The sequence below is a fragment of the Andrena cerasifolii genome, chromosome 12 (genome assembly GCF_050908995.1).
Source record: "Andrena cerasifolii isolate SP2316 chromosome 12, iyAndCera1_principal, whole genome shotgun sequence".
NCBI lineage: Eukaryota > Metazoa > Arthropoda > Insecta > Hymenoptera > Andrenidae > Andrena > Andrena cerasifolii.
In genome coordinates, this window is record NC_135129.1 from 10,360,372 (window position 1) to 10,382,884 (window position 22,513).

Sequence of the window (22,513 nt, forward strand, 5' to 3'; positions counted from 1 at the left end):
ACACTCTCCAGGGCCCTGGACGGTGACTCTATAAACACCGTGTATAAGCGCCGTGCACGCGGTTTCAATGCATGCAAATGAGTATTAAAACGTTCTCTATGTACTGCGGCCGCATGCCCGTCGCCTATATACCCGCTGCCGAACGGGAGAGAGAAAGAGAGAGTTCCCTTCTAACAATAGATGCATTATGTTACCGGGCGTATTATGCATACCGTGCGAGGTATCGCGATACTCGCACGCGTGTACGAGTACGTGGGCAAGATACACCGGGGTATTACGATTCACGCCGCGAACACGGTAGATCGCCTTTGTTGGAGCGGGCCTTAAAAATACTGGCCTCCCCTCTCGGACACCCGGAGAAAACGAAAGCCCCGTGCGTGGACGAGAGAATGATGGCGAATAACAGGCGTAAAGAGCGAGACGCGCCACCATGGACCACCCTGCGGACGCACTTAAACCGTCGCAGCCGAGTACGCCTCTCCTTCGTTCCCAATAAAATTCAACGAAACCCGCGCCTGCCCTTAAAGGACTATCTCTCCTATCCAAGGGCCCCCGAGGATTTCGCCGGGCAGCCCTGCGGGTAATGTATTCGCGATGAAGAAGTCCTCGCGTGCTCCGGCCTGAAAGGGGACAAAGAGGAATTCGTTCCAAGGAGAACGGCTCCGCTATCGAAAACATGCTTTCCTGGAGACGTCATGCGAGCCTTCGACCGGCAATGGGTGCATTATATTACACCCCGCATTATGCAGACGACGCGACGGCGTGCACGTAAGAATGCCTTCGGCAGACGCGGCTTGAATATCAACCGCTCCTTACGAGGGGCGCACCCTAAAATTTCAACAAGACGAACGACACCGAAACAGAAGAAAACGAAAGGACTCCGAGGCGGGGGCCGCGGACGTTTCTCTTTTCCTGCGACGCTCTCGCCCCTGCGCCTTTTAAAACGCGCGTTACGCAACCCGCGTTTCCAAACATTTTCAGGGAGCAAGGATTAGGCACGCGAGTTTTCATCCAGCGACAATCGATCCGTTGGAAGCAATGTAAAACGGCGCGCGAATGTTCCACGGGAATCTGTTTCAAGGATGGACGAACTCACAGAGGGGATAGATGACGGGGCATCCGCTGGAGTGTAAAAAGACGTCGTGTTCCTGCCGCGATAGATCGTCGTTATTTCCATATGCCGCATAAAGGTCGTGCACACCGGGGATCCGTGAAATATTCAGCACTCTTCTAAACGTCGTAGGGTCAACAAACCTTTTGTGCTGTGTTTGTGCATCTTTAAAGGTGATGAAAAAAAATTATTTTATCTAATACTGCTGACTGTTGGTGGCTGTGACTCTCCGGGTGATGCAAGAAAAGTTCCTCGTCTGCGGAATTTTTAACGCCTCATAACGGTCGTAGTAAAATATTTTAATTTCGTGTATCGGCGGACGCTTCAACCACAAGCATCGAAGAAATGGGGAATTTTACGCACGAGAATGTTTATAAAAAGAAAACGATTGGGGAATATTCCGAGCTTGAAAATTCAAACAATTCTGAAACTTTGTGGATACGCAGGGAATTTCCTCCTGATTACAAAACGCAATTTTTGTTTGCTCCCCAAATTCACTCTAAGGGGGTGTAATTGACCCCTGAAAATCCGGTTACTTCCCGAATTTGTGCTGTAAGTCGCGAAGTGTAAAATAATTTTTTACCAAATGATAGATCTAATTAAAAGAAGTAACTTTTCTCGTGAAACTTTTTTTCCATCTCTTACAGTTCGGGAGTTATAACACAAAATCGAGAAATAGCCGAATTTTCAGGGGTTAATTTAACCCTCTTCTAGTGAATTTAGGAAGCAAAGAAAAATTACGTTGTAATCAGGAGGAAATCCCCTACATTTTCACAAAGTTTCAGATTTTTTGGAACTTTCGGCTTCGGGATCTTCCCTTGTTAGATGATTCCACGGAGAATTTAGTAACGAACGAAAGCCTGCAAGAATGTTTGAAATTGATTCATTATTTATTCTGTAAGGACTTGCACAGTTTTAAAAAAAATGCGTTTAAAGTTTAACTGCTCTAGAGACACGAACGGGTCACTTTTACACCTATAGACTCTACATCTTTACGAATTTTGACGCGAAATTTAAACCCAGCATTCTTCAGACGCTGTACCACCAATATATATAAAAAATAGATTTTTGGAAATTGGAATGCGAAGGTACCCTTAAACGAAACCACTGAACCTCATCTGTCCCAAAGATAATTACGCAAGCACCATTAATTTATCTCGCGGACAACGTTCCGCATCCTGAGGGCTGCAAAAACAATCGACGACTACTCCGCGATTATCTGTCATCAAGGAGCTCTATCTCGCTTTCTAATAGACGCTGCTAATAGCGAATCGAAGCTCGCTGGAACAGGTAAATCGTGGAGCAGGGCACTCGGGGATGCGCGATCTCCATCGCTGCAAGGACCAGGAACGCGTGCATGCCCGTGGAACCGATGCATTACCCGGGCCGCGTAAGCGGCAGAAACGGGATCTGATATCGCGTGAAAAAAAAAAAATAGACTTCCTTGGTTTCCATTAAGTAGGAAGCAGTTACGCATTCGCTGTTACGCGAAGCGGAAGCATCGCGGGGTATCGCGGGTTCGGTGGCCGGTCGAGGTTTCTTCGGCGCGGTTGATATTCCTCCGCGTGGAAAAAGAAAAAGGGGGAAGCGGCTCGGGGCTCCGTATAAAGCGCATCGCGCGGATTTCACGAGCGCGTTTTTCCACCGTCGGCCGAGCAATCGCGTGGTTCAAGGTTCGCTTTAACTTCGATCGCACCGCGAGCGTTCACCGTTCCGTATCCTCGTTTCCACTTGCGATTCCCGGTGTCCGACTCGGGGCACGAGCTTTCATTCGCAGCGTCGCCGGTCGTCCGGTGCGCGCAGAAACGTCGGGCTTTCATGAATGGGCAGAGAAATCCTTTCAGCCAGCCATTCATGCGGGGAAAAGAGTTTTAAAGGATCGACGCGAAGACACCAGCGGCAGGGAATATCAATGAAAACGGCGCCTGATTCGCATGACAATAGCCAGGGCACGCGAGTCCTTTGAGGCCGAGGTGTCGGTGCAAATCACACGCTCCTTTCACGAGCTTTCCGTCACTCGTTTTCAATTCTCGGAAGGACTCGTCTCCCCGCGAGTCCTCGTTTAATTAGAACGATACGCGAATGCCTAATTAAACGCCGAGTTAACAGGCGTTAATTATTATTATTATTTATTAATAAACGGGAATACCCATAGCATACGAACTATACGTAATCAGTAGGAATGACAGAGTCTGATCAGTTAAGATTCTGGAGGTAACACGTAACTGAGTAAATACTATAAACTATACACTAATTGTCTTGCCAAAAGTGAGTAACATGCCTATTTAGCAACGTCAAAAACGAACTCAGGGAGCCAGTAAACTGGTCAATGCCGCTAAAGTATTGGTTCGCCGCATGCATAGCTCGATCAAGCGGGTTCACCGAGTAATACTGGTACTGGGGGACCCTCGAAACAATAAGGGGCTGTTGTATACCAACGTCATTTAAATCTACATAAAGTATTAGTCAGCGCGTTAGTTTTCCAGATAGCAATAGTAAGCATCCTGAAGTCCTTCTTTTATGACCTTATCCGTACCCTATTACTCATCCTTGAACCTCGATCTCTATGCCTCATCCCTTAACGACCGTTAAACTCAGGACAACCCCCACTTTTCAGCTTACCGAAAACCGTACATATATATATATATTACACGCAATTCTTCCAGTCAGAAGCACTTGAGCACTTCAGTCCGAATAGTCTGGACACGAGAATCTAGTTCTGAATCTATAATCTAGTATTTATCTGTAATCGTCTTAGTTTCCGTTATTTGTATAAAGTTATTTAATGAAATAAAAGTAATACGAAAAATACGGAATACAACAGGGCCTAGAACGCATAAGTCTCTGCGGAGCATTGAAAGTAATCAAGGCCAGCAGATCAGAGCAATTTATACGATCATTTATAGCCTTGTAGGAAGATCATGTCAGCGCTACGTCTACGGTCCTCAAGAGTAGTGATATTAAAGTAAGTTAATGACTCGCCGCGCACCTACAGTTCTTCCCTTTCTCTCTTGCGTCGGTGAGCAAACGTACAATGCACTGCAATAACGCGTCAGTTTCCAATGACGGCCTACCCTCAATCCTCCAATCTTAGCGATAGTTAAATGATAATGAAATCCTGCGATTTATCCGGATGAAAGTACCTTTCGCTCTCCTCGAATCTCGTTGCTGGAAAGCTGCGCTCATCGACACCGCCAATCGCGCTATTAACTACAGTTCCATCGAATTATTTCCACCACCTAAGCATTCCCGAGTAATAAACACAAAACCGCCGCAGAATCCTTCGTGCTCCACATAGCACGCGCGATCGGCTTCGATGAAGGAACAAGAGGCAGGGCGCGTAATCGATCTCGACAGGCGATTATTAGCTGGGATATAAATCGACACCTGGCTGGACACAGGCGGGGAAAAAGCGCGCCTATCTAAACGCTCTAATAAGAGCCGGCGAAGTGATACGTGGCTGGATCGTTCGGAATCGAGGATGCGCCTCGTCCAGATCGATTTGCGGATTGAGCACGTCGAGAGGCAGGCTTGTACAGTTATCCGTAATATCGGTATTCGTTTATCCGTGGCCGTTGCTTACGGGTTTTATCCAGCTGGCTCGTCCGCGTATGTGGGACAATCGTCCGCACGACCGTTCGAGGATCCCGCCGATGGTAGAAAATCCATGACGCACGGACAGTGGAAAAAGCCCCGACAGAAAGCATCGTCCTTAATCATCCGACCGCGTAACGGGGCCTAGCATCCTCGAGGATCGACTTCTAATTCAGAGCCCCTGCTCTCCGCGGCGTGTAACCCGGTGAAACGGCCACGGGGCAGGCGGGGACTTTAATTTTAGAAACGGCCGCAGGCCCGAGATGGCAAATTACGGCTGGTCGCGTGGTCAGGTGGTTAAACGCGCGAGGAAGCGGAGTTGAACGCGAGATGTTATCCGTCTAGCTGGCGCGCACATGCGCCCTTTTTGCCGGGGAACTTTTCCTACGCGGACGCCACCGAGGGGCTGTTCCCTCGCCATCTCCCGCCCCTTCCTCCTGCCCCGTTTGCCGCCGCGATTAGGATCGTTTTCATCTATGCGTTCGCCGCCACCGGTGCAGCCGTTCGGTGGAAATTGTCTGGCGATGCGCGCCGGAGAAATTATGATCAAGTAAGGGTAAACGAGGGGAATTAATTCGAGGCGGTTCGCGGGTGGAATTTTGTCCAGGTCCCCTTGTGCACCAGGAATCTTGGTGCACGCGATATCTGAGGGAAAAGTTGCTGCTAGGTGGTCCCGCGGGATACGCTCGATCTCTTAATAAGCGCGCGTTTGATGGGCGGGAACGTCGGGCATTCTACTCGGTAGCTTAGAACGCGGATTGAAGAGGGATTCTCATTGCGCCCTCCGTGGCGATTAATTTAGTTCGGTGTGTCTGTTGTATTCCGTATTTTTCGTATTACTTTTATTTTATTAAATAACTTTGTACAAATAACGGAAACTAAGACGATTACAGATAAATACTAGATTATAGATTCAGAACTAGATTCTCGTGTCCAGACTATTCGGACTGAAGTGCTCAAGTGCTTCTGACTGGAAGAATTGCGTGTAATATATATATATATATGTACGGTTTTCGGTAAGCTGAAAAGTGGGGGTTGTCCTGAGTTTAACGGTCGTTAAGGGGGTATACCCGTTTGAACCCTCGGAAAATGTATACATTTTGTGGATTTTTTTACAAGTCAACGGTTTGATGCAGATTTCCCGTTTTTTAACTATGTTTACATAGTATTATGAACTACTTATAAAAAAAGTTTCAGTTAAAAAACTATTGTTTTTCGGAAGTTACGGATACATGTCCGAAAGTCTCTCGATTTTAGACGGCTAAACGGTGGCCCTAAAAACTCGCTCTACGTTCAACCAATTTACTTCAAATTTTGCATGCAGAATCATAATAAGATTCCACATCGTCCAACGAAGGCTTTTTTTATTTCGATTCCCCGTTTATTATTTATAAAGGAAAAAGGTGGATTTTTCTCTTAGAAAAATTTAACTTTACCTTTGATCTCTCACCATTTCTTTATTTTTCAAAATTTTCAAAATCGCCTTTGTTGGACGATATGGAATCTTATTATGATTCTGCATGCAAAATTTGAAGTAAATTGGTTGAACGTAGCGCGAGTTTTTAGGGCCACCGTTTAGCCGTCTAAAATCGAGAGACTTTCGGACATGTATCCGTAACTTCCGAAAAACAATAGTTTTTTAACTGAAACTTTTTTTATAAGTAGTTCATAATACTATGTAAACATAGTTAAAAAACGGGAAATCTGCATCAAACCGTTGACTTGTAAAAAAATCCACAAAATGTATACATTTTCCGAGGGTTCAAACGGGTATACCCCCTTAAGGGATGAGGCATAGAGATCGAGGTTCAAGGATGAGTAATAGGGTACGGATAAGGTGATAAAAGAAGGACTTCAGGATGCTTACTATTGCTATCTGGAAAACTAACGCGCTGACTAATACTTTATATAGATTTAAACGACGTTGGTATACAACATATCCTTCGGCTCGCAAAGTGGCTGCAGCTTGCGCGATTCAATTTTGCGGTTCGATCATCGAGCTGGTGTACCGACCCAGACCAAGACGAGCATAGGAATCGTAACTCTATCGGTCCGGTCAATTAGGCGCGCGTCTAACGGCGGTGATTACGCGCGTTATGAATGAATACGAATGAACAGGCTTCGGGCAGTTCGGGACAAACATCGTCGATCTTGCGAGAGGCTCGCGAGCCACCGACGTTCGCGAACAAATCCTCCCGTTTATGTCCGATCCTTAATCATTCCGGCGCCTAACGGGGACGAGACTATCATTTTGCCCTTTGCCGGACCGCGATACCCGAAGCAGCTCGACTCGCGCCGATCTCGTTACGATCCTCGCGTTGCATCGGGATCGCGGAGGGAGCTGGCTTCTTTGTTGCTCCTAACAGCGACGAGTGATATCGCAAAAAGCGGGCTTATTACAGGAAACGTAGAATGGTTTTTGCCGGCGACGAAGGTGGAGATTGATGGTCCCTCGGGCCTTATCGCCGTCAAGGAGTTAATTTAATCTTCGCGTCGAGTGAAATATCGTGGAACCGCGGGGATCGAGCCAGACGAGTGCTTGAAAATGCGATTCTAGCTGAGCAAAATTATTTTCGTCGCTACTTTTGCCTTTAATATACCTGTACACTTGAATAGTAGTTACTCTTTTATTATTTTTAATGCTCTTCTTCTCAACTTATTTATGATTCTTTTGGGGTAAGTAGAAATACAGGTTCCCTCGATAAAAGATAATATATTGAAAACATATGGTATAAATATGTACAAACTTGTGCGATATATTTTTAATTTTAATAATAACACCTGTATTTTTACTTACGCGCCAAAACAAATCATAAATACCTAGAAAAAAATATTCACAGTAATAAACGAGTGAATACTATTCAAGTACACGCGCAGCTATTGTAAAATACTAGAAGAAGTAACGACAAAAATAATTTTGCTCAGCTGGAATCGCATTTTAAACTACTGTGACACGGAAAGTCAGGCGCAAGGAAGGTTTTAATATCCAATCGAATACCGAACAGCCGAAATGTTCAATTCAATGACAGGAACTAATAAAGGCAAACGAGCTGGGGTCGAGGATAACATCTTCCTGGCTGATCGCGTTCCTTGAATCCAGCGAATATTGAAAAAGCAAGAGGATCGATATTCGCTTGACATTTCGAGGATCCTTTGGGCGCACGGGACAAAATGTTTTCATTGAACGTGGACAGGTTTAACGGCTCTCGACTAATCCGGAGTCGAATCGAGAAGGAATTTTTACGAGCCGGTACGAGATCCACACGCGTGGCCCTTCTCTCGTAAAAACCCGCGTAAAAAGTAACTGTACATCCCGGCGAGTTGGGCCTCCTCTTCTTCCTGTTCGATTAGTATCGGGGACTTTCGAGGTGTCGTTAGTTCCAGCGGGAGAGCGCTCGTCCAGCTATCGGCTGTTCTAATTGTTCACGGATAATCAAGTACAGGTTCTTCCGGGTGTCTTCGGCATCGTTGAGGAGTTTCGTTCGAAAGTGAAGCTTGTTGCCGATCGAGAGTGCGCGCGCTTGAAACCGAATCGGCCCCCCTTTCGAACATATGAAAACTCCGCAGCCGCCATTATCACCGTTTACAGTTACACGATTAAGAATACCGATGTTAATCGCGAACGTGTTCGTACTTCCCCGAGCGCAGATGCGAGTCGGAGATATGCCAAGTGGGACAATCGAGTTTGGTCCCGATTTCGCAACGCGAACGAGGAATTCGATTGAAACGAAACGCGACGGGAGAAGTCGCAGCGGAGTCTGTTGAAAGGAAGTCGGACGGTGCAGGGTACGAACCTTGGGAAGGCCAGCCTGAGGTCTGCCCTGAGCTTGTTCAGCAGCTCGCTGACCGACGTGAATTGTCTCAAGGTCATCTCGCCGCTTCCGGAAGCGTAGCCGGAACTCGAGCTGGTGGTGGACGGCAGGGTGCCCTGCGAGTCCTGAGCGCTGCCTAATGGCCGTCTCCCCCATCGTCTCAGGGCGATCGCGTAGTCCTCCGCGTTGTACGTAGGCGGTCTGAGTCGCTCCTGCAAAGAGAATCGGGAGGCTGTAGCGTAATTGTTCGCCGGTCTCGCTGGGCATCGTTGCGGAGCGGTTGCGGCTCGCCGGAAGCTACGCGCCGGCGTTCAATTTATCCTCGCCTGGCTTCGAGGAAAGTGTACGCAGCCTCTCTCGAACAAGGACATCTGCATCGGGAAGTGAAGTCGACAGAAATGAATAATGCAGCTCGCACGCAATGGCGTCTCCAATTAAAACGAGATCACTGGACGCAGCGAGCGCGCGCTCCCCGGTGCGGGGATGCTTTGCGCGCGGCATGAAAGATCGAAAATTGATTCAGCGATATCGTAACTGTTGGAGTTCAACGAGTCTCAGTGTTAGGACTAAGGGGCTGCGTTTCTTTCTCTTTTTCTGGAGAAGAGGGGCGAAGGGTCTTGACCGGGGCATAAGGTGACGACCGTAGCCAGTCTGAAAATTGTGACCAAACCGTGCAGATCGCGTTCCGTCTCTTAAAGTCTCTTTTTTCTTGTATACTTTTATATATAACCAACTAACATTAATACGTGGACACACTGTGTATTGTCTATCTATACAGGGTGTCCCACTAAGGAGTGGACAGCGCGATATCTCTTAAATTTCATCTCTCTGAAAAACCGAACTTGACCATCGTATCTTTTAAAATAATAATCGAAAACAAAATTCGTTCGCGCTAATAAATGGGCCCCCTCGAACCATGCAATTGCCTATTTTTTTTATATTTTTATCGACAATACTTTAAGAGATATCGCGCTGTCCACTCCTTAGTGGGACACCCTGTACAATAAACCATAGTTGTGTTTATAGTGTGACATTTATTTCCAACCTCTCCGGAGTAATTTCCAACAGTAACTATTCCCTGGATGCCCCGCATCGAACGAGTCGCGAAATCGCGCGATTACGCCGCCGCTGGACTATGAGATATTCATGGCCTGGTAGTGGGAGGATGGTCCCGAGTTAATTTCACGGCGCTTGCCAGCATAAATCGATAGGATTACAGTGATTATCGCCTGGCGGTGCATAGGTTGCCGATACGTACAGGTAACGCCGGGGATTGACTCTCCCCGTTGAAATCCGGATCGATCGTGGAAATTAATTCGCCGCCGCTGAACCTCGTCGACTCCGGCTCGTATTTACGGGAACGCAGCAACCGGAGCGGTCACGCCTCGTAAGTAATTAGAAGAATACCTGGTGCGAAACCCAGGAACAACCTTCCTCTTCGCCGATCGCAGTTTCGTCAGCCTTCTCTCCTACGTTTCGAAGAGTTTGAAAAGAAATCGCTCGCGCCAACAGTCGGCGATTAATCAGCCCGACCACGAGCGCCTCCCAAGTGAACCCAGGGATCATTTAGCGATCGGTTTACTCGCAAGGTTGCGCGGCAGCTTTCTAAGCCGCTGGATCAAGGATACCGCGGGTGGTTCTGAATAAAATCGCCTGGTCAATTGCGGTTCGCTCAGCGCGGTCGACCGGCGGCTAGCCCGGGCCGGGGGAGAAGTCGAGTTTCTATTTCGTGGTCGCCACTGCGCTCGGCGCGCGAAAAGCAGACGGGACCGCAAGACCTCCGCGTTTTTTCCCCGCGCCTGTTCTTCCGAGGGAAATGGTCCGCGTTTCTAGCGCCGTGCTCGGTAGCCTCGAGCTGGATAAAGAAGCTGGACGGTGCTCGTAGCAGGAGGCACCCGGGGTCGTTGACAGTCGGCGATCGATCATTGACTAATTCATCGGTAACGGCGGACGCTGATGGGCCATCATTCGTTTGATGAATACGACGGGACCTAGGCCTGTAACGGGCCGTTTTTTTTTCGTTGTTGCGGAAGGTATAAAGTAATTAGAGCTCCCTTCCAGGATGCGCGCGCGATATCGTGTACGTAAATTGTCTAATGGCGATCGTGGTAGAGTAGAGGTGTGCATAGATCAATCATCGCTCGTCGTTCCTTTTTTTTTTCGAGGGGGATTGCGCGAAACGGGATCCGTCGGGGCAGGAAATCGTTAGCGGGGAGGGTTTAAGTCGTAACCGTTGCAATTATGCAGGTAATTAGGCAGCCGGTCGACGAAAATGATGCTGCGACCAGCCGAGGGCCGCATGCGCATCGCGCGCGAGGATTCATGCGAAACAAAACAAACTCACGTGCAACCTACATACGGGAACGTCACGCTTTCTTGCCTCGCGTAACTGCCCGGCATTTTGTCATTGCTCGCGCCGTTCGTTTGACAATAATCAAGCGGAGCGCCGCGATAGAGGCTGAATAATTCTGGGCGATAGGATCGCGCAGGCTAATCTAGAGACGGGATTCTACGAGTACTGCCTGATCTAATTTCCAGCGGCGGTGGTCTCGAGTTTTCCCCGATTAGGTTCGAGTCCCGGGTAAAAGTAGCTTTTCAAACTTTCACGCGCATTCGAGTGGGAATGCCAATGTATCGTTTCGTTCCATTAACCTTCCCCTTGTAATCACCGGAATTTCTCAGTTTTCTCTTGCCCGACGGCGCGGACGCTTCGGAACGAAGTTGCTCGCCGTTATTGAATAATTGCAATTTAGGTGGAGCGTAAGCGCAGAGGATTAGAGGCTTTACGCTCCACCGTGGCTTCTCCGCGGTATCAATCACATTACCCCTGACAAATTACCTCCCTCGCAGGCCCGCGACGCGTACAAATGCCGGCCGAGCGATTGCGAGCCGCAGAATTCGATGCATCCGACTTGGCGCACGCTAATGCACGTCGGGTTATTAAAACCGCGGCTCGGTTAAGTGCGAAATGAATGATTGTTTCGATGATTCACGCGGGAGGGCTAATAATCGGACGGTTGACAGTGCCTACACCGCGGAGGCTCGCGCTTTATAAATTAACCGGGCCGTCGGTGCGCGTGCGCATTAATTACTCAGCGGAGCGCGCGCTCTTCCAACTGTTAATCTGCCGGATCGTTTCATCTGTTCTGGACGGGGCTTCTATTCGCGCCATAAATTTGCAAATTCTTTGGAGGAGATTCGCGGTGCTCGATGCTCCGAGAAACTGGCTGCTGGATTCGCGCGTCTCAGTCAGGAATTAACGCCGGGCGCAGGGGCGTATTGAATAATTGGATGAAAAAGTCTCGTTCCTATCAATTATCGTTCGGAATTCCTTGCAGCGTCGGCCCGATAATTGCAATGAAAAACGACGCGCGCCGGGCCTGGATGCATGCATAATGCGGCGATTACGACAAATAGATTAGAACTGCCACGATTATGATAGGAAACAAGCCGATTCCACGAGCTCAACTGCCCGTAATCTTCTTCCTTTAACACATTTCTGGGCCGTTTATCGAGCCTCTGGGACGTGATGCGATTCTCGCGACGTTCCACGGAGAAAACGAGCAGCAGGGCAGCGCGCGCCTACCTGTACCCTCTATATTGACTTAATGTCCAAAGATATGCTAATCGAAAGCATCCTGGCTGCGCCTGGATACGCGCGACGGTTGCTTTAGCGTCGTCCAGCGCGCACGACTGGCGCATTCCTTCTTCTTCTTTTCGCCCGTCCAGAGTCCCCCGGTGTCGTTGACGCGATCCTTCCGATAAAGGTGCACGCAGCTTCCTCGAGGAGCACTCACCTTTTCCGGTTGGGGCCCCCAAGGCTTCACCACCAGCAGCTCCTCCTCCACGTTCGGCGCCATGTCCGACTCGCTGGAAAAATCAGAGACAATCGTCTTTACTCCGCGCTTGATAAAGGACGCGCTTAGCTGGTGTTTCGCACTCGGCGGACGTCGAGAACGATCGCGCAGCAAAGCGGGTAATTGCGAGCGCTGCACATGTCGACGGAACCGTCCGCGAAGAATTTCCACGGTGGAATTCTCAAACGGTACCTCGCTCGCTCGCTCGCTCCGTTCTGCCACAACGGAGTTGAAGCTCGGCAGCCTCCGGCCGCTCCGTCCCGATCGCGTTTCTATCTGCTGCGGTGGCCTAAAATTCGGTTCCGCTAGATCCCGAGCGGATTGCACGGTTCACGGCTGCCGGTGATGCAATTCGTTATGGGAAGCGTCGCGCGATAGCGCAGACAACGCCATTCCTACCTGACGCGCGCAACGAGCTTCTGCCACAGCCACCCCGATCACGCCGCTACGCTTAAAGGCCCCGGGCTAATTAGCCTAACGAGTTTACAATAACAATTTCATTAATTAACGACTTTCACACCTCATTAGGGACTCGCCCGTTGATTAGGCGCCGCTCGTTCGCTCGTACAATGTTGCGATCGAATATTCATGCCGCTCCCGGCCGATGGGATGCAAATGGATGCGGGGCGCTGACGGCCGAGCAGAAAATATTCGCCCGGGTCAGGCCGGGGTGCGAGCATGCGGCGTTGCAACTTTGTAATTAACGGCTGTCCGGCTGGAAAACTACGAGCCCCCTGGAAGGGGACGGGGGAAGCTCGCGGCAGCCAGCTGTGATCGGTAGTTTGAATACCATCGAAAGAAGCTGAGTAACTCTTACGAAGCAACCTATCAGTCCTCGCATCAGGACTCTTTGAAGTTGGAAAAAGAGGAGGCGAGGCAGAAGGGATAATTCTCTCGTCCCCACCCCCCGGGTAGAGTAGAGTGAAGTAGAAGTTCGCACCATGCGAGTTTCATGGCTTGAGTTGTGGCAGCTGCCAATGGTGATTGGCAGTCAATTGTCAATCAAGGTGGAGTCACCAGTGTCGAATTGTGTGGCTGTGCTTCGTATCGTTATCGTACAATGCGGTGAGTACTGAATTCGTTAGTGCTGATGTAATATTCTCGTTTCTAGGAATCGATATTATTCCTAGAAATTGATCAGTAAATAGTTTAATTAGTATGTCGCCTGAAAGAGCTGAAATTGTGCTATTCAAAAGTACTGATAGAAGTTTTCACCTCTCCTCGCGGATAACACGAGCGGTTAAACAATGCAAGCTCCCCATTAAAAAATTAGCTCGAAGTAGGTGAAGCAACGAAAAGAAAATCTGAATGCGAACGTGCGAAGAAATAATTAGAAAAGCGGAAGAAAATTAAAAAATAACATCTACTTGTGAAAAATTTTGAAAGAAACGAAACAAATTGCTTCCGAAAAGAAAATAGCCCCACCATCAACGTCTATGGAAAAAATAATTTACAAACTACGAAGGTGAGGGTGGAAAAAAAATTAATTGTAAACTATTAGTCGTTTTGCTATATTACCGCAACTATTGTATGTAGGAAAATAAAAGACTTCTGTGAAAATTTCTCGTTGCGTTCTTTTATCCCATAACATGCGAACTTCTGCCCCACACGTTGGGTAAAAGTATATTACGAATATCGAGGATAGTAGTTATTTTTACGCAATGATATTTGCTATCAGTGTAATACCAAGGGTTTTAGGAAAGTTTAAACTTTAGTGTAACGTAATAAACTTTAGTGTAATACCAAGGATTTTAGGAAAGTCTAAACTTTACTGTAACGTAATAAACTTTAGTGTAATACCAAGGATTTTAGAAAAGTCTAAACTTTACTGTAACGTAATAAACTTTAGTGTAATACCAAGGATTTTAGGAAAGTCTAAACTTTACTGTAACGTAATAAACTTTAGTGTAATACCAAGGATTTTAGGAAAGTTTAAACTTTACTGTAACGTAATTAAACTTTAGTGTAATACCAAGGATTTTAGGAAAGTCTAAACTTTACTGTACCGGACATGACTTTTCTTTTTAAGATCATAAAGAGTGAAATTAATTGTTTTGCACCCCTAGATGTGTAAAAAAAAGGCCACCTTTCATATACCACAAATTCAAATCTAAATATGGGTCACTTGATCCAATGAATCGCTTAATGTTCAGTGCTAGCTCCTATGTAGACTATGTCGACTTCTTTTCCGGTATTAGTTCCTCTTTCAGTTGTAAGCTCTTCAGACTATTGTGTCAGGAAAATCCTATCGCGTCGTTGTAACTGTGCTTTGTATCGGGCAATGCCCGTTTAATTTTCAATAATAATAACAACTTTAAGCGCGCACTCTTACCTCAATCTACTCTACTCTCCAGTTCTACTCTAACTCGAGGTAAACTCTTTCGAGGTAAACGTCTCCGCCCCAGCGGTTTAGAGCGAGGCAAGGGTATCGAGGTACCTACTCTGGAATCTCCTCCAAAAGTGAAACTCGACTAACGATTGGTCGAGGGATGGAATTTAATAAATTGAAGTATTTAGGCTGGCCCGAGTGGAAGATAGGATCTAACAGGCGCGGCCTGTTATTTCGATAATCTCGCCCCTAACGAAACATGTTTCCCGACGCGAAGGGGGCTTCGGACGCGACGTAATGCAGCCGATTCCGCTTCGCGAAGGACGTGGATCGCGAGAGGACACACCGATCGGGCGCTTCATTTCGCGGGGCAAGCCACGATAATAATAGGAGTCACGATCGCCGCGGTCACGAACCGGTGGGTACGGACCCAGTACCGACTGATCGAAAGAGGGCCACTACTCCTTCTTCGCGATCTCCCTCGGAAAAGAACGATGAAAATTATGACGGTAATGCTCGCCCAGCCTCGGCTCTGACCTTACTAGGGCCCGGCTGCCTCGAATCGCGGCCGATTCAGGTAATCCCGCCCCTAAGTACGGCTATCAGTGATAATGACTGGAAAGTATTATAATCCAGCAGGTAGAAATTGGTTTTCCGCGGGGGACCTGCCCTGTCGGGGTAATCGATACCGTGACGCGTCGCGTTATCAGAAATTATTCCGCGTTTTCTCACTTTCTTGCGAGCATCAACAGAGGGATCGCCCTTAAAACACCGCTAACAGAGGGATCGCGTAGCCTGCACTTTGCGGAATGGGTAAATAGGACAGATTTACGGCAACAGGCTGATCGGGGACGATTTTCAGCGAGACGGACAAACGATCTCGAGCCGAGTGAGTTTTAAGGGATCATTCCGCTGTGAAGACGCGAAAGATTGTCATTACTTTAGGATTTATTTTTTAGTAAACGAAATGTTCAACGTAAATAACATTTTGTCTACTTATTAATTCACTCAATGACAGTATACAAAAAAATGTGTTTTAAATTTTTAACAGCTTTTTGTTAAATATATATCACATTGAACTGAGCGCCTTGATAAAGCAATGTATATACTGCTGGTGCAGGTGATTCCGGGAGAACGACGCATGTAAAGCCAAAAATTCGAAGTGTGTTGTAGTCATTATGAGTGTGGTTATCGTTGGGGACAGAATTATTTTGACTGATAAGAAAATAACAACATGGCGGAGGTTTGAAATTTAAATGTCGAAGTACGGTTAATTTGTCAATCACTCTGCCTGGTAAAAAGCTGAAATTGTTTCCGAGGTCCCTGCGATACCCCCTGATGCGCTGAATAATGTGTGCAAATTTCAGACTGATTGGTCAAATAGTTTTTTTGCAATCACCTGGACAATTTAAAAAAATGTCGTTTTCAGATAACCGCGTTTAAAGATTTAAAAAACAAATTAAATTTTTTTAAAAACTTTTTCTGTATAATATAAGAATAACTTAGTAAATGCCAAAAAGATTTATTGCATTACATGCTGTATTTAAGGAGAAAAAAAATCTTTAAAAATAGCTTAATTTTCGACCGATCAAAGTAGAATGATCCTTTAAGGGAGGAACACTCGCGGCGGGTAAAGAGAACTCGCGACAAGAACGAGATTACAGATAGCAATGGCTCTAATTGTAGTTCATCGTACTTGAACGCGGAATCTACAATTAGCTTTGGTAATGGATACTGATCGCGGTGGTTAGTTTAAGAGGAGTTTCCTTCGTTTCAATTAATTGCGAAAACAATTACTCCGGGCCGTTTAACGCGTAATAGGAAGAGGGCATCGGACCGTGAACGATTGATGGCGGAGTCAAACACTTGTGCTTCAGTTTCCTCAACCTATTCCTTCGTTCCGTGAATCTCAAAACTTATACCGGCATATAGCGACGAATAGGTGTTATGCAATTTGTTTGAAGCAGGGTTACAGGCACTTCATTGGCGGATTAACGCGTGCGGTTAGCGATCGTCTCGCAGAAATGTGGAGCGTGCGTGCCAGACGCAGTTAAATGCCGTTTAATCGCCGCTTAGTAATAATTATTATCGCACGTTTGAATATCACGGCGGAGGACTGTTTATGAAGCCGACTGACCTGCTATATGGAAGCACCATAAGCGTAAAGATCGCAGCCGCGAGTTTAAGGTATTTCCAGAGCTCCGAGGAGCGACGGTGTCATTAAGGCGCGCCATTTCGCCATTTATTGCGCGAGGATGGTTTCCCCTTCGCAAAACGGCGGTGCGCGTTTCGATGAAAATGATCGGTCTGCCCGCAATACCGGCAGGCACGTGGGACTTGAAACAGCGTCAGGCTTTAATTACAGTATATCATTTGCGATTTTTCACGCCGTCGCGAATCCAATTTCCTGGAGCAGTGCGATACACTCCCAGGAAACCTTAAAGCACGTACAGGAGCCTTAAAAACACTCTTCGGTTATTTATTACAATTTACGTCCATTAGAGTAGAGTTAGAATATACCCAAACGCGTATCAGAGATTTGGTTCATCAACTATCCGAGATGATGGATCTCGGGGAAAACGTTGCTCGATCCGGTGACGGGGAAGCCTGGCGTGTCAAAGGAGGGCCGCATCGCGGAAACGTCAGCCGTGGAAACGCGTGCCCGTCAGATCGGCGATCTTGAGCCGAGCACGGGCATAACGTAGTAGCGAAGGTAGCCGCGGAGTAGGTAGATACTTACTCGAGGAGGACAGCCGAGGCATTGACCCGCGCGCGAGCGGTTACTCGCGCGTACACACGCACTTTTCCACCGCCCGCGTGCGTACCAGCCTCTCGACATTGCTCTCCCAGCTATCGCGTCCTTTACGGAATCGGAATCCCAGCTTTTCCCCCTGCCGCGGAAAATCGGCCAGCCCCTACGGACAATTCGTTACGCAGCAGCACGGCTGCGGGACGAGTCCCGCCGTCAGGTTCAACGACATTCGTCCTGAACAGGTTCAACTTGGCGATATTGAGCGATGCCCCTCAGTGTGCCAATGCCGCTCGGGGCCCTCTCGCCAGGCGAGCCGCTGCTTCTGCGTAACGTTGCTGGAAATCGGGTCGAGGCGCGGAGCAGCTGCACGGACCCATTTCGAGTACGTCCCTTCGCGCGTGGTTTTGCGTTCGGCGCTCGGAAGTCGGAAGGGAAAAATCCCATGTGCCATAGCTCGCCCCGTTATTGCGGCAAGTGGTCGCTGGGACACCCATGGCTGCCTCCGAGTGTGCTGCGGAGGATTGTCGCGTGCAGGATGCGGGAACGCACGCTCCGCCCGTGAATAGGTAATGCAATGCGCGAGGAGGCGCCATGACTCGCTTGCAGCCGGTGTCCTCCTGCTTTGCCGCGAGCTTTGCGCCGCGAAAAATCCAGCGATCGTCGATGCTGCGCCGTTGATCTTCGAGCAGGCCATTAGTGGGATATGCGAGGGCATGGAATTTCTGCCGTTCCGCGGGCTACATAGCGGGCCGCGTCTTTATGATAGCGCACGCTCCGCTTCGAATCAATTGCGCTCCGATCCCGCCGACGGGGCTGCTCCGTCCGAAATCTTGCCAATTACGCCATTACCCAAGACCTTCTTTCTCCCACTCAGCCGCACACTCGTTGCTCTCCACAGCCGCGAAACAGCTCCGAACCGTGACACTGCAAGCTCGCGGGGCAGTAGAAAAGATAATTAACGCAATTTGCGGCTGAATACCATCAAGTGATTCCGCTGCGATTACGCTGCCGCCCGAAAAACACTCGCGAGGGCCCCTGCCTCTCTGATTCTTCGCCCTTCGTTAATTGGGGAGCGGTTTTTTTAAGGGGTCATGCTCGGTCAGGAGGCCGAAAAAGGGTGGTCTTTGGAAATTTTTTACTCCAAAGCTAAAACACATTTCTGAAAAAATCTTTTTTCCTTTTAAGGACTGCATCTACTACTGTGCATCGTAATTTTTTTATCTAAAAATATTTATCAATAACTGAGTTATTGTCTATCATTCGAAGGTTCTCTAAAAATAAAGGCTTCTGCGGTGACCACTGCTGCTCGAAAGTCGAGCATCTAAAATAAAAAATTCAAAGGAGTTTACTTATTATATTATCTAGTATTTGAACGAAGGATTTTTTATCCGATGCTTAGTTTTCTTTTAATCGACGAAAATCAGGCACGATTTATGATGAAAATTGAAACTTTTACTTTAAACATCAGCCATTTTTCCCAAATCAATATTTAAAAAAATATTGTCGCTCAAATACTAGATAATATAATATAATAAGTAAATTCTTTTGAATCTTTTATTTCAGATGATCGACTTTCGAGCAGCAGTGGTCACCGCAGAAGCCTTTTTTTCAAGAGAACCTTCGAGTGATGGACAATAACTTAGTTATTGACAACTATTTTTAAATAAAAAAATTACGATGCACAGTAGTAGATGCAATGCTTAAAAGGAAAAAAGATTTTTCGAGAAATCTGTTATAGTTTTCGAGTAAAAAATTTCCAAAGACCACCGTGTTTTCGGCCTGCCGACTGAGCACGACCCCTTAAATCTCCGCTCGATCCCGCGGGGAGTTCGTCGAGAAGCAAAGTCGCTCGGCCGAGGCGAGAATCGCGAAGCTGTTTCGAGCAATTACACCGCGGAATGAAGCGAATTGGACATGCACGGCGCATTTGCTTCCCTTCGGGGGCTATTACAGCGAAGGTCGCACGAACTGGGGAAGCGTACGGTTGGATCCATAGAGGCGAGCACATTGTAAGCATCACGGTGCTCGTAATGCTTCCCGTCGGCTGTTTGCTCGCGGTAGTATCGGTTATCTCGGCTGAAAGGGACGAGGAGAGAGCGCGCCGTGCTGCAAAGAGGCGCCATGGCTCGCCGCGGTTACCAATCCCGCTTTGAATCCGCCTGAAAAATCCCGTCGATCGAGACCTCGGGATCGTCGATCTTGACGACCATTAGCGGACTACACGAGAGTCCGAGGCAGATTTTTCCGCCGCGGCAGCGGGGCTCTCAGCTCCCTGGAATGCTAACCGACGCCCGGAAGTGCAGTTGATCCTCCATACCTGATCTGCCAGCGATCCGAGAAAGAAGTCGATTCGCATTCCCCCGTTCCCCGGCGGAAAAAACCTCCTCGGATATTTGCCGAGGCGCGTGGACCCGTTGCGCGCCCGCCGAACGTCTCGCGCCACCTCTGCCGCCCTTGCACCCTCCGCGCCCGGAATTTCCGCGCCGAACCCATTCGATGCTAAGCGGCCGCTAATCGGCCAGCAGAGTCCGACGAAACCCCCGGGGGATCGTTTCGAAAGCAGCGTCAAACATCACCGCGTCACTGGATTCTGGATCGTCGCCTGTGCTTTTGCAGTGAAAAACTGCGGCGCCATTCAGAAACAGTTATACGGGTCAGGCTGCTGGAAAGACGCGACAATGGAAGCTGAAGCATTGACGTCTACGCGTGTACCAACGATCGTGAGACTTCCCCGCGAAGAATGGACGAAACGCTGGTTCCGGCGAAACGCGATAATTGGTGGGATTAAGTAAACTGTAAACACAAGCGCGCGCGGGTGCCTCGGAGCAGCATTCTCCTCGTACACGAAAATGGCGCGCACAAGCGCTCACCGCGCAGCAAGAAAAGAACGAGCAGATCCTTCCCGGATGATAATTAGCCCAGCAACAACTCCCTTCGGCGTAAAAGGCTAATCTACGATTAACCCAGCGCTTTTTTTTTCTCCGCCCGCGGTATAATGCCCGCGCTGCGGCCGCGGTAATTGTTGCCATTTTTGCGCGCCATTATCTGCGAATTTAGATCTCCGCGGCCACGTTCGCCGACTCTGCATCCCTGCCGCCGTAATTTCCGCTTTCTAAAAATCCCCGCGTATCTCTCTCCACTGGCTGAAGGAGCAACGAAGCGGCCTGGGTCGACGGTGAATCTTCCCGAGGGCCGAGCTCCGATTCGAGGCTTTAACAATAGCATCGTCGAGCTTACTGTCAAAGCCGAAGCGCGTTATTACCTCGCTGGATCTGGAAAAGCGGAGACGGACGCTCGAGGGAGGGATCGGTGGAAAGTATCGGAAAATTCCAGGCGATGATTTAACGCGCTCATAAAACGCTTAATGCCAGCGATATCTCGACGCGGCTGGTTTTCACGAGGCCGTCACGCATGACGGTACCAGGTGAAAAAGTAAGGATGACCTCGATCTAGGATGAGCACGCACTCCAGGATGCTCCGGGGCGTTCGGTTATGCGTGTATTGATTACAGTATTCCGCGAATCGCTACCGTGGTTGGGACACAGGTAAAAATGGAGGGGAAAAAAAGTACGGGAGGAAGAGGACAGGGGGAGCGGCCGCTGCCGCCGCGGTGCGGGATAATAAATGTGAGATTGGATCTCGCCGGTCATCATGTTGCCTCCGACTCGCTCGAGCGAGCAACGATCGAGATTATTTGAATATCGTCCCGTAAATGCTCGCTCGGCCAACTGAAAATGACGGTCGTAAACACATAGTTGACGATTATAAACAACCGGGGCAGGCCTCCTCGGCGATAACGCGAGGGGGCTTCTCCGCGGAGGAAAGTAGTGCATCCGCGAATCGAGCGCCGGACACCTCTTCTCCGAGGAAAAGCTTCGACGGACCGACAATCCCGCGCGTGAGGAATTCACAGTGTTCAGGCGAACCTGATCGAGTCGTCTGCAGCGTTGCTTCTCCCTAAAAACAGCCTCGAGCCCGGCAAGCTAGCTCCGGAGGATTTATTATCGCGACGCGTGAAACTCGGGTCGGCGTCTAGCTTTCCAAAAATTTCTCTCGCGTGAAAACTGTGTTGTTTAAGTGTCGGTTAATTTTTTTTTTGCGCGAGGTGCTGCTCCGTTTACTCCGAAAGGGGTTGTGACACTCGGGGCGGAATCGCAGCCAGGCGGCGCGGCGAGGGCAACACTCTTCTTCGCCGGTGATTTTCATACGCGCGTGCGTAGACGCGACTGATTGTTAGTTGTTATCGCGGTAAACACGACGCGGCGCGGATTGCGCAAGGCGAAATGATACGTTGCCGACGGCCGCGCGGCAGAGACGCGAGAAGAATTACGAGTGGACCGTGGCTAGAGCGTGGCCCATCTAAACACAGAGAGCAGAGACGCTAACTGGATTTTTGCCGCGGTAATGCCGACCCTGGTGAACGGGTGAACCCGCGTAAACACTGCCCTCATCCGCGATAAATTATGCGTCGGAGAGCAGCCCGGTCTCGCTCCTCCTTCTGAATAATCCCTGGTCCGTTAACCCCGGACCACGTGCAACGCACGTACGAATGGGATCGATTTTGTTCGCGGGGCTGATGCACCGTCGGCGCGTAGGTATTAACGCTAAACATCACCGGCCGCGGAGTCAACGATCCTCCGTATCCTTGATACAAGCTGATAAACCACGGCTGGACGGGACACGCGTTAAAGGATTAATAAGAACCTGTACCGTAATCCTTACCCGTCGCCGCGCTCATTTGCACGGGCCAAGTGGCGAGCATCTCGCGCGCGATCTCCGGCGCGGAAACAATGCGCGTATTCGTGATGCAAGCGAGGTGATCGAGGGTGTGGTTCATTTGCGACATAGAAGCAGAGCGCGCTGTAAGTCAGCAGCACCGTGGATATGAATAATATCGGCGGGCCGTTAACAGTTCCCTCCGCGTTGCGAGCCGAGGAATTCTTCTGAATGCGGGGCTTGTTAGAACGAAACTTATTAGAGTGTCCCGCAGGGGGGAGCGAAAAGTCTCTCATTGAATGCTGCAGAGCTACGACTGTCCGCCGCTTGATTTACAATTGT

At 48.8% G+C, this 22,513-nt stretch overlaps 1 protein-coding gene across 2 annotated transcripts in view; it reads right to left on the reverse strand.

The window, feature by feature from the left end:
• Nucleotides 1–22,513, reverse strand: part of Mwh (multiple wing hairs) — a 46,621-nt gene that overhangs the window by 6,425 nt on the left and 17,683 nt on the right. For both annotated transcript variants that reach the window (XM_076823650.1, XM_076823651.1), the window contains exons 2-3: nucleotides 12,315–12,387; nucleotides 8,500–8,729 (exon numbers count right to left, since the gene is read on the reverse strand). In XM_076823650.1, the coding sequence (XP_076679765.1) occupies nucleotides 8,500–8,729; nucleotides 12,315–12,387 (303 nt within the window). The remainder of the gene's footprint in view (nucleotides 1–8,499; nucleotides 8,730–12,314; nucleotides 12,388–22,513) is intronic.